The sequence below is a fragment of the Argentina silus genome, assembly GCF_951799395.1.
Source record: "Argentina silus genome assembly, chromosome: Y".
Lineage (NCBI taxonomy): Eukaryota > Metazoa > Chordata > Actinopteri > Argentiniformes > Argentinidae > Argentina > Argentina silus.
In genome coordinates, this window is record NC_139654.1 from 4,549,831 (window position 1) to 4,565,014 (window position 15,184).

At 46.3% G+C, this 15,184-nt stretch overlaps 3 protein-coding genes across 3 annotated transcripts in view; 2 read left to right on the plus strand and 1 right to left on the minus strand.

Annotated features, from left to right (window-relative positions):
• LOC310823913 (tripartite motif-containing protein 16-like protein) overlaps positions 1-15,184 on the minus strand; it is a gene marked incomplete at its 5' end in the record, with an annotated part of 214,783 nt that overhangs the window by 134,509 nt on the left and 65,090 nt on the right. The gene's annotated exons all lie outside the window — the stretch shown is intronic.
• LOC310823897 (uncharacterized protein) overlaps positions 1-15,184 on the plus strand; it is a 211,889-nt gene that overhangs the window by 18,631 nt on the left and 178,074 nt on the right. The gene's annotated exons all lie outside the window — the stretch shown is intronic.
• The window catches only part of LOC310823899 (uncharacterized protein), a 310,796-nt gene that overhangs the window by 836 nt on the left and 294,776 nt on the right, over positions 1-15,184 (plus strand). The window contains exons 3-8 of the mRNA XM_083696839.1: positions 25-253; positions 894-2,682; positions 4,578-4,751; positions 5,183-5,356; positions 5,804-5,977; positions 6,543-6,716. Of these exons, the coding sequence (XP_083552965.1) occupies positions 25-253; positions 894-2,682; positions 4,578-4,751; positions 5,183-5,356; positions 5,804-5,977; positions 6,543-6,716 (2,714 nt within the window). The remainder of the gene's footprint in view (positions 1-24; positions 254-893; positions 2,683-4,577; positions 4,752-5,182; positions 5,357-5,803; positions 5,978-6,542; positions 6,717-15,184) is intronic.

Consider the following 15,184-nt stretch of genomic DNA (forward strand, 5'->3'; position numbering starts at 1 on the left):
ACTTTATTATTCTAAATGTTTCAGTCGCTTGAAGACAATGTCATCACTTTACTGAGAAATGAGCTGAAGAGGTTCAAGAGGCTTATTTCTCAAGACTACCCAGAGTGCTTTGAGAGTCAGGGGGAGGAAAAGGTGGTGGATGATGAAGAAGAAGAGAAGCAGGAGAGCAGTGCCAGAGAAGGGGCTCTGAAGATCACACTGCATGTCCTGAGGAACATGAACCAGAAGGAGCTCGCTGACACACTGGAGAAACGTAAGAGACCTCATGTGTTTTCACAGAGAAGTGGTACTGGGCTGAAATATTATTGGAAATATAAACATCACTAACTGTAATTATGATGTATATCCCTATTTGGTCACTCTTTATATTATATTGCCTCTATAACTTAGTGTCTCTGTCTTTATTTATTTATTTATTATTACTCCAGTAACAAGATTGGATGTTTCTGTATAATTGCATAGTAATGGGTTTGGACAGTTTCCTATAACACAGATGGAATAAGGACTGTTCTTTCCTACACGTGTAGTAATATATCATTCAACTACACTACATACTATGTAATTAATTACTCTATAACAACTTGTTAATTACTACAACATGTGGTCCTCTGTGGCTCAGTCGGTAGAGCATGGCTTTAACAACGCTTAGGTTGTGGGTTTGATTCCTGCTGGGACCATATATACTGAAATGTATGCACTCACTGCAATGCAAGTCGCTTTAGATAAAAGCGTCAGCTAAATGGCATATATATATACATATATATATATATATATATAATATATACATATATATATATATATATATATGTATATATATTTACAGTTACTGCAGGTATTGGGTCAACTTAATGTAAAGTGTCCAGGAATATTTTGTCAATTGTTTTATCATTCAGGTGAGCTTGCTGTGGTGTGCCAACAAGAACTCAAGTCCACCCTGAAGAAGAAGTTTGAGTGTGTGTTTGAGGGAATAGCTAAGCAAGGCAATCCAATACTTCTCGATAAGGTCTACACAGAGGTCTACATCACAGAGGGTGGAAGTGGAGAGGTCAATAACGAACATGAGGTCAGACAGATTGAGACAGCATCCAGGAGACCAGCAAGACAGGAGACACCAATCAAATGCAACGACATCTTCAAGCCTTTACCTGGACAAGACAAACCAATGAGAAATGTGCTGACAAAGGGAGTTGCTGGCATTGGAAAAACAGTCTCTACTCAGAAGTTCATTATGGACTGGGCTGAAGGAAAAGCCAATCAGGATGTCCAGTTCATATTTCCACTTCCTTTTCGGGAGCTGAATTTAATGAAAGAGAAGAAATGCAGTTTGAATGAACTTCTTGGTCATTTCTTCATTGAAATAAAAGAATCAGGAATCTCCAACTTTGACAAGTATAAAGTTCTGTTCATCTTTGATGGTCTGGATGAGTGTCGACTTCCTCTAGACTTCCAGAACAACGAGACATGTTGTGATGCCACAGAGTCAACCTCAGTGGACGTGCTGCTGACAAACCTCATCAAGGGGAATCTGCTTCCCTCTGCTCTCCTCTGGATAACCTCCCGACCTGCAGCAGCCAATCAGATCCCTCCTGAGTGTGTTGACCAGGTTACAGAAGTACGAGGGTTCAACAACCCACAGAAGGAGGAGTACTTCAGGAAGAGAATCAGTGATGAGAACCTGGCCAGCAGAATCAACACACACATGAAGTCATCAAGGAGCCTCCACATCATGTGCCACATACCAGTGTTCTGTTGGCTCTCAGCCACTACCCTAGAGAGACTGTTGGGTGAAGCAGAGAGAGGAGAAATGCCCAAGACTCTGACACAGATGTACACACACTTCCTGGTATTTCAGATCAAACAGAGGAATGTGAAGTACCTTGGAGACCATTACAGAGATCCACAGTGGGATAACGAGCTAATTCTGTCACTGGGAAAACTGGCCTTCAAACAGCTGGAAAATGGCAATCTGATCTTCTATGAGGAAGACCTGAGAGAGTGTGGCATTGATGTCGAAGAAGCCACAGTGTACTCGGGAGTGTGCACTCAGATCTTCAGAGTGGAGTGTGGGCTGCACAAGGTGTTCACCTTTTTGCATCTGAGCATCCAGGAGTTTCTAGCTGCTTTATATGTGTTCCTCACATGCAACATCAGCAATGAGAATCCACTGGTCAAACAAAAATCCTCATCCAGGAAGCTATGGTCATCACTGAGACGCACACCTCTGGTCGACTTACACAAGAGTGCAGTGGACAAGGCCTTACAGAGTGAGAATGGTCACCTGGACCTGTTCCTGCGCTTCCTCCTGGGCCTCTCACTGGAGTCCAATCAGAATCTCCTACGAGGCCTTCTAACACAGACAGGAAGCAGCTCACAGACCAATGAGGAAACAGTCAAGTATATCAAGGAGAAGATCAGGGAGAATCCCTCTCCAGAGAGGTGCATCAATCTGTTCCACTGTTTGAATGAGATGAATGACCATTCTCAAGTGGAGGAGATCCAAAGATACCTGAGCTCAGGACGTCTCTCAGAAACCCAACTCTCACCTGCACAGTGGTCAGCTCTGGTCTTTGTGTTGCTGACTTCAGAAGAGGAGCTGGATGTGTTTGACCTGAAGAAATACTCAAAATCAGAAGAGGGTCTTCTGAGGCTGCTGCCAGTGGTCACAACCTCTAAGACAGCACTGTAAGTAGATGGACAAAACACTGCATTGAAACTTGGGTTATGAATGGAGTATGTGATCACTTATTATGATTTATGGATTAAATGGAAGAAACTGAGTTATTGATCACAAGGTCAAAAGTCATTCATTAATGGATTGCACACTTATCTTTCATGTTTTATTGACAAACAAATATGCGACTTGCTCCATCATGTTCAGTCGCTTTGTGTCTCGACTCCCAATAATGAGGTAGAAAGAGCCAGTTCCAGTCGGAGTACTGAACACTGGTTTGGAGAAATCCACTCCTGACGTTGACTCTGTTTTTAACGATGTAACAATGTTCGTAACACACAGAGGCAGAGGCAGACGCAGTGTTGGGATGAGGGAATGGTAGTTTATTTCGCTCTATTTTGTGACTTTCCAGTCTTTTCAGCCCTCCTCTTCCAAAGCAGAGGCACACACATCTTAAACCATTTAGCCAACAAGGCTTCATTATCAGCAGGTGCGCAAAGAAGCCTCGTTTCCGTAACCCTGGCTACGGTCCTGTAGCTCCCTCTACAGGCCGAACGCTGCATGTCCCCCCACAAACGACTATCTCATGCCACTCGCGGTACCACGGATTCTCACACCGCAGCTCAAATGAAGACGTTTGGTCTGACATTAAGCAAATAACATAGGTGGCATATATAATAACATGGCTGGCTGTGTTCACAGTTCAGCTAATGAGTTTGTCAGCTTTATTTTAGTGAAAGTGGAATGAGTCAGTTCACTAGCCAGTAAGTTTACAGTTGGTGCAGTTGGAAGGAGCTCACCACTCATCTCCAACTGGTAGCTCAATCCATCATTTAAGGCATGAAAAGTATGGATACATGATGATTTCACCTTTAAAATGAAGTGACATGATTAGAAAACATGTTTTTCTAGTGAAATATGTTAAAATACCAAAACAGCCCATGTAAGGGTTTTGGACGAAAATGTAATTATATGGTAATTAGGTGCGGCGACATGCAACTGGAAATGATTGAACACATCACAAAAAATGACTTAATGCTTGTATTTATTCTGAAGAAAAATATACCAGACCTAGGAATCCAGTCACTACAAATGTATCCATGGTTGCTTGCTCCCCTGTTGAGAGCAACTATAACTCTCACTCATGAATTCTTATCATAATGCACCACAGTGATCTTTTGGCTGCATGTATTTGTATTCCTCATTCAGGCTGAATGGATGTCACCTCACTGCGAGATGCTGTAAAGCGTTGGCATCAGCTCTCAGCTCAGACTCCTGCCACCTGAGAGAGCTGGACCTCAGTAATAATGAACTAGGGGACGGGGGGGTGAAGCTGCTCTCTACTGGACTGGGGAGTCCACACTGTCAACTACAGACACTGAGGTGAGGTCTGAGACTATTGGTGTTGTCAGACACATCATTCCTAAGTGTCTGTTACATTATCATTCGATGGAATCAATGAGACTTGCACAGAAAAGCTCAATAAATGAGACAGACAATGTACATTATCTTCCAATCGAGTACTATAGTGAGTGTATGTGTGTGTGTGTGTGGGTGTGTGTGTGTGTGTGTGTGTGTGTGTGGTGTGTGGTGTGTGGTGTGAGTGTGTGTGTGTGTATGTGTGTGTGTGTAGTGGGAGGGGGGGCTGCTCTGTCTGCACTCTCTGAATATGTTTGCCCTCCTCAAATCCTGATCCACCTGGCCTTAGATCAGCTCATGGGACTACACAATACTGCATGAATCTAATAGCAAGCAAATATATTATACCAGACGTAGAAATCCAGTGACTACAAATGTATCCATGGTTGCTTGCTCCCCTGTTGAGAGCAACTATAACTTTCACTCATGAATTCTTGCACCACAGTGATCGTTTGGCTTCATGTATTTATTTGTATTCCTCATTCAGGCTGAATGGATGTGACCTCACAGAGAGATGCTGTGAAGCGTTGGCCTCAGCTCTCAGCTCAGACTCCTGCCACCTGAGAGAGCTGGACCTCAGTAATAATGATCTAGGTGACGGGGAGGTGAAGCTGCTCTCTGCTGGACTGGGGAGTCCACACTGTCAACTACAGAAACTGAGGTGAGGTCTGAGACTATTCTTGTTGTCAGACACATCATTCCTAAGTGTCGGTTACATTTTAATTCGATGGAATCAATGATACTTGCACAGAAATGCTCATTGATTGAGACAGACAATGTACATTATCTTCCAATCAATTACTATATAATGTATATGTGTGTGTGTGTGTGTGTGTGTGTGTGTGGTGGGAGGGGGGCTGCTATGTCTTCACTCTCTGAATATGTTTGCCCTCAAATCCTGACCCACCTGGCCTAATACTGCACTAACCCAATAGCAAGCAAATATATTATACCAGACGTAGAAGTCCAGCGACTACAAATGTATCCAAGGTTAATTTCTCCCCTGTTGAGAGCAACTATAACTCTCACTCATGAATTCTTGCACCACAGTGATCGTTTGGCTGCATGTATTTATTTGTATTCCTCATTCAGGCTGATTGGATGTGACCTCACAGAGAGATGCTGTGAAGCGTTGGCCTCAGCTCTCAGCTCAGACTCCTGCCACCTGAGAGAGCTGGACCTCAGTAATAATGATCTAGGTGACGGGGGGGTGAAGCTGTTCTCTTCTGGACTGGGGAGTCCACACTGTCAACTACAGACACTGAGGTGAGGTCTGAGACTATTCTTGTTGTCAGACACATCATTCCTAAGTGTCTGTTACATTATCATTCCATGGAATCAATGATACTTTCACAGAAAGGCTCAATAATTGAGACAGACAATGTACATTATCTTCCAATCAATTACTGTGTGTGTGTGTGTGTGTGTGTGTGTGTATGGTGACAGCGGGGGCTGCTATGTCTTCACTCTTTGAATATGTTTGCCCTCCTCAAATCCTGACCCACCTGGCCTTAGATCAGCTCATGGGACTACACAATACTGCACTAACCCAATAGCTAGCAAATATATTATACCAGACTTAGAAATTCATTGACTACAAATGTATCCAGGGTTGCTTGCTCCCCTGTTGAGAGCAACTCTAATTCTCACTCATGAATTCTTGCACCACAGTGATCTTTTGGCTGCATGTATTTATTTGTATTCCTCATTCAGGATGAATGGATGTCACCTCACAGAGAGATGCTCTGAAGCGTTGGCCTCAGCTCTCAGCTCAGACTCCTGCCACCTGAGAGAGCTGGACCTCAGTAATAATGATCTAGGTGACGGGGGGGTGAAGCTGCTCTCTGCTGGAGTGGGGAGTCCACACTGTCAACTACAGACACTGAGGTGAGGTCTCAGACTATTCTTGTTATCAGACACATCATTCCTAAGTGTCTGTTACATTATCATTCTATGGAATCAATGATAATCGCACTGAAAGGCTCAATAATTGAGACAGACAATGATCATTATCTTCCAATCAATTACTGTGTGTGTGTGTGTGTTTGTGTGTGTGTGTGTGTGTGCACGCGGTGGCAGAGGGGGCTGCTCTGTCTTCACTGTCTGAATAACTTTACTCTCATCAAATCCTGACCCACCTGGCCTTAGATCAGCTCATGGGACTACACAATACTGCACTAACCCAATAGCTAGCAAATACATTATACCAGACGTAGAAATCCAGTGAATACAAATGTATCCATGGTTGCTTGCTCCCCTTTTGAGAGCAACTATAACTCTCACTCATGAATTATTGCACCACAGTGATCGTTTGGCTACATGTATTTATTTGTATTCCTCATTCATATGTGGCCTTTCAACTGCCAAATGAAGAGGAATTACAACTGCACATGTACATTAGAGAGGAATAATCAGATTCTTGATATCAGATGGAGTGACACTATTTCCCCAGGTTGTCAGGCTGTGGAGTCCCAGAGGAAGGCTGTGTTTCTCTGGCTTCAGCTCTGAGGTCTAAGCCCTCCCACCTGAGAGAGCTGGACCTTAGCTACAATCAACCAGGAGACTCAGGACTGGCGCTGCTCTCTGCTGTACAGAAAGATCCACTCTGTAAACTACAGATACTCAGGTAAAGGCTGAATATGTGGCTGGACGTATCAATGAGATTAATGCACTGTATCTATTTTCCACATGATTGTGAGTGTGTCATCCAACCACTGTGGGTTCTTCTGTGGTTGATATAGTGTGGACCATGGTGGAGAGTGCAGGCTCAAACCTGGGCTGATCAAATGTAAGTCACCAGCACTGTAGAAAATAGGACTGTGAGATTACTCAAGAACCAGGGTACAGCAGAGTTCAAACAGAGCACCAGTATTGTATTCATATGTAAATCTAAAATATTAGTAAACGTGAATTAGTTGTATCCCTTGTAAAACATTTTAAATAAATAAGTAATATTTTGTGAATATAACATAACAAGATCACATTGTGAATATTGTAAGGTATTCAATTGTATTGATTTGATGATTATTTTTGCCCTCTCAATCAGATGCCTGTGAGCTCACACTGGACCCAAACACAGCACACAGACTCCTCTCTCTGTCTGAGGAGAACAGAAAGGTGACACGGGGGAGAGAGGAGCAGCCGTATCCTGATCACCCAGAGAGATTTGACTACTGCTCACAGGTGCTGTGTAGAGAGGGTCTGACTGGGCGCCGTTACTGGGAGGTAGAGTGGAGTGGGGGAGAGGCATATATAGGAGTAACATATAAAGGAATCAGCAGGAGAGGATGGGGTCATGACTGTGGGTTGGGAAACAATGACAAGTCCTGGAGTCTGTTCTGCTCTGGTAACAGTTACTCCGCCTGTCACAATAATAAGTACTCTGTCATACCTGTCCCCTCCTCTGGCTCCCACAGAGTAGGAGTGTATCTGGACTGGCCGGCCGGCACTCTGTCCTTCTACAGCGTCTCCTCTGACACACGGACCCTCCTGCACACATTCCACTCCACATTCACTGAGCCCCTCTATCCAGGGTTTTGGGTTTGTAGCTTTGACTGTTCAGTGACCCTGTGTAAACTAGTCTCAGGGAGATCACACTGAACACCAAAGGCTCAGAAATGACGGATCAGAACATGATGCAGTTGGATGGTGGTGTGTTTTCACTGAGATGTTCCGTCTCCCAATGTGTAGGGTGTAGGGTGTAGTGTGTAGTGTGTAGTCTGTAGTGTGTAGCGTGTAGTGTGTAGGGTGTAGTGTACAGTGTGTGGTGAACAGTGTGTAGTGTCAGTGTAGCTCTTGAGATGAGTAGCCCTGCCTGAGACCTGTCATCCCAAATGTCTTCCTCGGACCACAAGGAGATAGTGGATGTATAGAAGAAATTCAACTGACAGTGAAACAATCCAGATGAATGATTAGCTGATCAAGTCGGACTGATGATGAACTCTGAGAATAACACAGGAGAGAGTGTCTGTATGTATATAAGAGTTGGTTAGATTGGGTGTTTGAGTTGTGATGCTGGATTACGTTGCTGGGTGTAAGATAGCAGGGAGTGGATGTGAAGACAGCTCTCCTTCTCTGTCAGTACAACATGGACAGTGTCTTCGGAACATCCTAATCTACACAGTGTGTAATTGATTCCTATGCAAATCAGAGACCCCATAAAAACAAAGATATTTATTCCAAAATGACATGAACTATTATCCTTGCATTAAGATGGACTTAATTCAACTTATTGAGTGACTTGTTGATGACATTTTTGCATTTTAGCTAATTTTAAGAGTGTCATAGCAAAAGGTCTGAATACGTCTGTACATGAGGTATTTCTGTATTTCAGTTTTAATAAATGAAGAAATTTCAAAAATCGTGTTTTCGCTTTGTCATTCTGGGGTATTGTGTGTGGATTGATGGCAAATTCTTTTAATTGAATCCATTTTAAATTGAGTCTATAACACAAGAAAATGTGTAGAAAGTGAAGGGGTCTGAATACCTTCAGAAGGCGCTGTACATGTTCTGAACTTCACTTTCCATGCATTCCTTCATTTTTATATAGTAATCATCTAGTACAGTAATATCTCTCCATCATGTGACATTGTGAGGGGCAGCCAAGGTGCAGGCTGCTTTTCCCCTCTCTGTCTGTGGGCTGTGGGAGGCATGGCTCTCATGAGAAGACTTCACCTGTCCCCTGCAGTACCGCTCCCTGCCATGGGAGGCGTGGCTCTCATGAGAAGACTTCACCTGTCTCCTGCAGTACCTCTCCCTGCCATGGGAGGCATGGCTCTCATGAGAAGACTTCACCTGTCTCCTGCAGTACCTCTCCCTGCCATGGGAGGCATGGCTCTCATGAGAAGACTTCACCTGTCCCCTGCAGTACCGCTCCCTGCCATGGGAGGCATGGCTCTCATGAGAAGACTTCACCTGTCCCCTGCAGTACCGCTCCCTGCCATGGGAGGCATGGCTCTCATGAGAAGACTTCACCTGTCCCCTGCAGTACCGCTCCCTGCCATGGGAGGCATGGCTCTCATGAGAAGACTTCTCCTGTCCCCTGCAGTACCTCTGACCCCCAGACCCCTATCCCCCAGACCTCTAGCCCTCAGATGGGGGCACCACCTGGTGGTCATTTACTAGTATTACAACAACAGAGAGATTAGAATCCAGCCAGTTAGCAATAAGCACTGGATCCTAAAAACCCAGAATTTGAACCTGAAATATTCTTTATAACATCACAGATCTTTTATAATGAAACAGTGTAATAGAACATCAGTGTAATAGAACATCAGTGTAATAGAACAGTGTAATAGAACATCAGTGTAATAGAACATCAGTGTAATAGAACAGTGTAATAGAACATCAGTGTATTAGAACATTAGTGTAATAGAACATTAGTGTAATAGAACATCAGTGTAATAGAACAGTGTAATAGAACAGTGTAATAGAACATCAGTGTAATAGAACATCAGTGTAATAGAACAGTGTAATAGAACAGTGTAATAGAACGTTAGTGTAATAGAACATCAGTGTAATAGAACATCAGTGTAATAGAACAGTGTAATAGAATATTAGTGTAATAGAACATCAGTGTAATAGAACAGTGTAATAGAACATCAGTGTAATAGAACATCAGTGTAATAGAACAGTGTAATAGAACAGTGTAATAGAACATTAGTGTAATAGAACATTAGTGTAATTGAACATCAGTGTAATAGAACATCAGTGTAATAGAACAGTGTAATAGAACATTAGTGTAATAGAACATTAGTATAATAAAACATTAGTGTAATAGAACATCAGTGTAATAGAACATTAGTGTAATTGAACATCAGTGTAATAGAACATCAGTGTAATAGAACATTAGTGTAATAGAACATTAGTGTAATAGAATCTTAGTATAATAGAACATTAGTATAATAGAACATCAGTGGAAACCAAAGGGGACGTTTTCTTTCCAGTGTTAACACTTCACTTAGCAACGTCATGACAACCCAAATGTGCAGACAGGCCTAGGAGACGAGTTAACCTTGACCCTAACCCTGACTCTAACCCTGACTCTGACCCTAACCCTAACTCTGACCCTGAACCTGACTCTGACCCTGACCCTAACCCTAACCCTGACCCTGACCCTAACCCTAAACCCTGACCCTGACCCTAACCCTAGGGGATGAGTTAACTTTAACCCTAACCCTAAACCCTGACCCTAACCCTAGGGCTAGTAGAACCATGTAGTTTGGCTCTTCAAACCCACCTCCTCGTTGCTAGGCAACCCCCCCCCTTTTCCCTCCACCGTTCGTATTTTACGACATTTGTTAGAAAAAAATGTTTTATGAAACTCCTTCAAACCACACACTCTCCCCACCCCCTCGTTGCTAGGTAACCCACCATATCCCGTCCCTTTCCGACATTTTCTTTTCCTTTACGACATTCCCTCAAACACACCAACCTCCCTTATTTTACGACATTTACTATTATTATTATTATTATTATTATTATTATTATTATTATTATTATTATATCTTTACGACATTTACTTCTTCTTTACGAGAGAAGGGGAGACAGACACCATGGAAACCACCACCACCACCGACACCGGCGGCTCCTCTGGTACTCGTAGCGGGTCCTCTGGGACCGTCTCCCCCGGTGGTACCGTCTCCTCTACCGGCTCTGAGGCTAATGATAACGGGGCTAACTAACGAAGCTAACGAATTTACCTACCGAGTGCAGTGTTGACGGGGTGCTAAAGGCTAATGCTAACTGGCTCTAACGAACTGACCGTGTGTGTGTGTGTGTGTGTGTGGAAACGCGTCGTGTCATCATTACTCGACATTCCTTCAAACCCACCCCCTCGTTGCTAGGCAACCCATCCCCTTTCCCTCCACCGTTCGTATTTGTTTTGAAAAAATATTTTTACGACAGTCCTTCAAACCACACACACACTCTCCCCACCCCCTCGTTGCTAGGTAACCCACCATATCCCGTCCCTTTCCGACATTTTCTTTTCCTTTACGACATTCCCTCAAACCCACCAACTGTTCCTCGTTGCTAGACAACCCCACCCCTCCCTCATTTTACGATATATTTTTATTATTATTATTATATCTTTACGACATTTACTTCTTCTTTACGAGAGAACGGGAGACAGACACCATGGAAACCACCGACACCGGCGGCTCCTCTGGTACTCGTAGCGGGTCCTCTGGGACCGTCTCCCCCGGTGGTACCGTCTCCTCTACCGGCTCCTTCGGCGGCTCTGGGACCGGCTCCTCCGGCGGCTCTGGGACCGGCTCCTCCGGCGGCTCTGGGACCGTCTCCTCCGGCGGCTCTGGGACCGTCTCCTCCGGCGGCTCTGGGACCGTCTCCTCCGGCTCCTCCTCTGGTACCGGTACCCGGACCTCGTTTCTGACCCGGGCCACGACGCTCAACCTCCACACCGGGAACCTCGTCAACCGGAGCCGGCTGAAGAAGAAGTGTCCGTCGTCCCCGAGTGAGGAGGTAAGAAGGGCGGGGGGGGGGTCGGGAGGCTAGAGGCTAATGCTAACGGGGCTAACGAAGCTAACGAATTTACCTACCGAGTGCAGTGTTGACGGGGTGCTAAAGGCTAATGCTAACGGGGCTAACGAATTTACCTACAGAGTGCAGTGTTGACGGGGTGCTAAAGGCGAATGCTAACTGGCTCTAACGAACTGACCGTGTGTGTGTGTGTGTATTATGAATGTGATTAAATAAATACTAAATATGTCGTTTTATTGTCATTTTCTGTCTGTCTGTCTGACCTGTTGTTGCCGTTCAGCTCCAGGATTATATCCGCGCCACGCTGTCTCTGACCTGTCTGTCTCTCTATCTGACCTGTCTCTCTCTGTCTGTCTGTCTGACCTGTATGTCTTTTGTTGCCCTCCAGCTCCAGGATTGTATCCGCGCCATGCTGTCTCTGACCTGTCTGTCCCTCTGTCTTATCTGTCTGTCTATCTGTCTGTCTGTCTGTTTCTCTCTGACCTGTCTGTCTCTCCATCTGACCTGTCTGTCTGTTGTTGCCGTAGCTCCAGGACTGTATCCGCGCCACGCTGAGTGACTGGTCCTCCGAGACGCCGTCGGCCGGGGAGAAGGTGAGACTCATCCCTCTCTTCTCTCCCTCCCTCCTTTCCTGTCTCTCTCTCTCTCCCTCCTTCCCTCCCTCCTTTCCTCCTGTCTCTCTCTTCTTTCCCTCCTTTCCTGTCTTCCTTCCTTCCTTCCCTCCTGTCTCTCCCTCCCTCCCTCCTGTCTCTCTCCCTCTCTCCCTCCTTCCCTCCCTCCTGTCTCTCTCTCTCTCTCCTTCTCTCCCTCATTCCCTTCCCTCCTTTCCTGTTTCCTGTCTTCTTTCCTTACTGTCGGCGGAGGAGAAGGTGAGACTCATCCCTCTCTTCCTTTACTTCGTCTCTCTCTGGATGCTCCACACACACACACACGCACACCCACACACACGCGCGCCCAGAGGCGTCAATGTTTAGTGAGTCAAGTGACAATGTGTGTGTGTGTGAGAGAGAGGGAGACACACACACACACACACACACACACACACACACACAGACACACACACACACACACACACGCGTCAATGTTTAGTGAGTCAAGTGACAACGTGTGTGTGTGTGTGTGTGTGGGTGCTCCTGAGACAGGGAGAGAGAGAGGGAGACACATACACACTCACATACACACACACACACACACACACACACACACACACAGAGACACACACACACTCACACAGACATACACACACACACACACACACACACACTCACACAGACATACACACACACACTCACACTGTCTGACCTGTCTGTCCCTCTGTCTGTCTGTCTGTCTGTCAGTCTCTGACCTGTCTGTCTGTCTGTCTGTTTGTCTCTGACCTGTCTGTCTCTCCATCTGACCTGTCTGTCTGTTGTTGCCGTAGCTCCAGGACTGTATCCGCGCCACGCTGAGTGACTGGTCCTCTGAGACGCCGTCGGCCGGGGAGAAGGTGAGACTCATCCCTCTCTTCTCTCCCTCCTTCCCTCCCTCCTTTCCTGTCTTCCTTACTTCCTTCCCTCCTGTCTCTCCCTCCCTCCTGTCTCTCTCCCTCCCTCCTTCCCTCCCTCCTGTCTCTCTCCCTCCCTCCCTCCCTCCTTCTTTCCTTCTCTCCCTCCCTCCTGTCTCTCTCTCTCTCTCCTTCCCTCCCCCCTTCTCTCCCTCCCTCCCTCCTGTCTCTCTCTCTCCCTCCTTCTCCCCTCCTTCTCCCCTCCCTCCCTCCCTCCCTCCTGTCTCTCTCTCTCTCTCTCCTTCCCTCCCTCCTGTCTCTCTCTCTCCCTCCCTCCCTCCTGTCTCTCTCTCTCCCTCCTTCTCCCCTCCTTCTCCCCTCCCTCCCTCCCTCCCTCCTGTCTCTCTCTCTCTCTCTCCTTCCCTCCCTCCTTCCCTTCCCTCCTTTCCTGTTTCCTCTCTTCTTTCCTTACTGTCGGCGAAGGAGAAGGTGAGACTCATCCCTCTCTTCCTTCCTTCCTTCCTTCCTTCCTTCCCTCCCTCCTTTCCTTCGTCTCTCTCTGGATGCTCCACACACACACGCACACCCACACACACGCGCGCCCAGAGGCGTCAATGTTTAGTGAGTCAAGTGACAACGTGTGTGTGTGAGAGAGAGAGAGGGAGACACACACACACACACACACAGATAGACAGACAGACACACTCACACAGACACACACACTCACTCACACAGACACACTGTGGGAGCCTGGTCGACAGGCGCAACAGCGGGTCAACCAATGAGAATAGAAACAGGCGGAAACAGGGGTTGCGGTGAAATCAACGTAGGGTTTTATTTCTAAGGTGCGGGGAAAAGGGAGAGGCGAAAGGCAACTCAAATCTTCACCGGGTTGGCGGTTGGCGCTACGGCGCTCCGCCGGGTTCTTCTTGTCGTCAGAGAGAGAGAAAGAGAGACAGGCCAAAGTTAGTGGGATATCGGGTCCCTTTCACTGACCTCTTCCTCCGGTCGGTTGGGGGGTTCCTCTCCGTCTTCCAGGCTTTCTCTCCCGTTTGGCTTATGAGACTGGCTTAGCGGGTGTCTGGTCTCGACTCGTTCCTCCAGCCAGTCTGTCTTCAGCTTGTCCTGGGGAGTTTAAAAGGCCTCAGGATCGCCGAGCTGACTCAGCGCACCTGTGAGCGGTGAGCTGAGTCATCTGATTGGTGGCGGAGTCTCCAGGACATAGAACTGGGATAGTACCTCCCATCCAGCACGACACCCCATGGCTGCCTTTGCCTCCCCCTTGTGGCCACCAGGTGTCTCTGTGGGGCACTGCTCACCGGCTGGGCCATCACAACACACAGACACACACACACACTCACACAGACACACAGACAGACACACACAGACAGACACACACTCACACAGACACTCACACACACACAGACACACACACACAGACACACAGACACACACACACATGTCCAGAGGCGTCAATGTTTAGTGAGTCAAGTGACAACATGTGTGTGTCTGTGTGTGTGTGTGTGTGTGTGTGTGTGCCCCTGAGACAGGGAGAGAGAGAGGGAGACACACACAAACACACACACACACACACACATACACACACACACACACACTCGCACAGACACTCACACACACACACACACACACTCACACAGACACACACAGACACGCACACACACTCACACACACACACATGCCCAGAGGCGTCAATGTTTAGTGAGTCAAGTGACAACATGTTCAAGATTCAAGATTCTTTATTTGTCACGTTCATACAAGTATACAGTGAAATGCAAAAGTGACAGTGCCACAGATTAGTGCAACAATACAATAAGTTTTAAAATACAATAAAATAAAAATAGAAGTACTAAAAATGACGTGTGTGTGTGTGTGTGTGTCTCCCTCTCTCTCTCCCTGTCTCAGGGGCACACACACACACACACACACACACACACACACACACACACACACACACACACACACACTCTGTCACTTTTGCATTTCACTGTATACTTGTACCAACTCTGCCACTCTCAACCACTCAACTCTCCACCCTCTCCACTGAAGTACCCCTGTCTCTCTGTCTCTCTATCAATTCATCTATCCACACA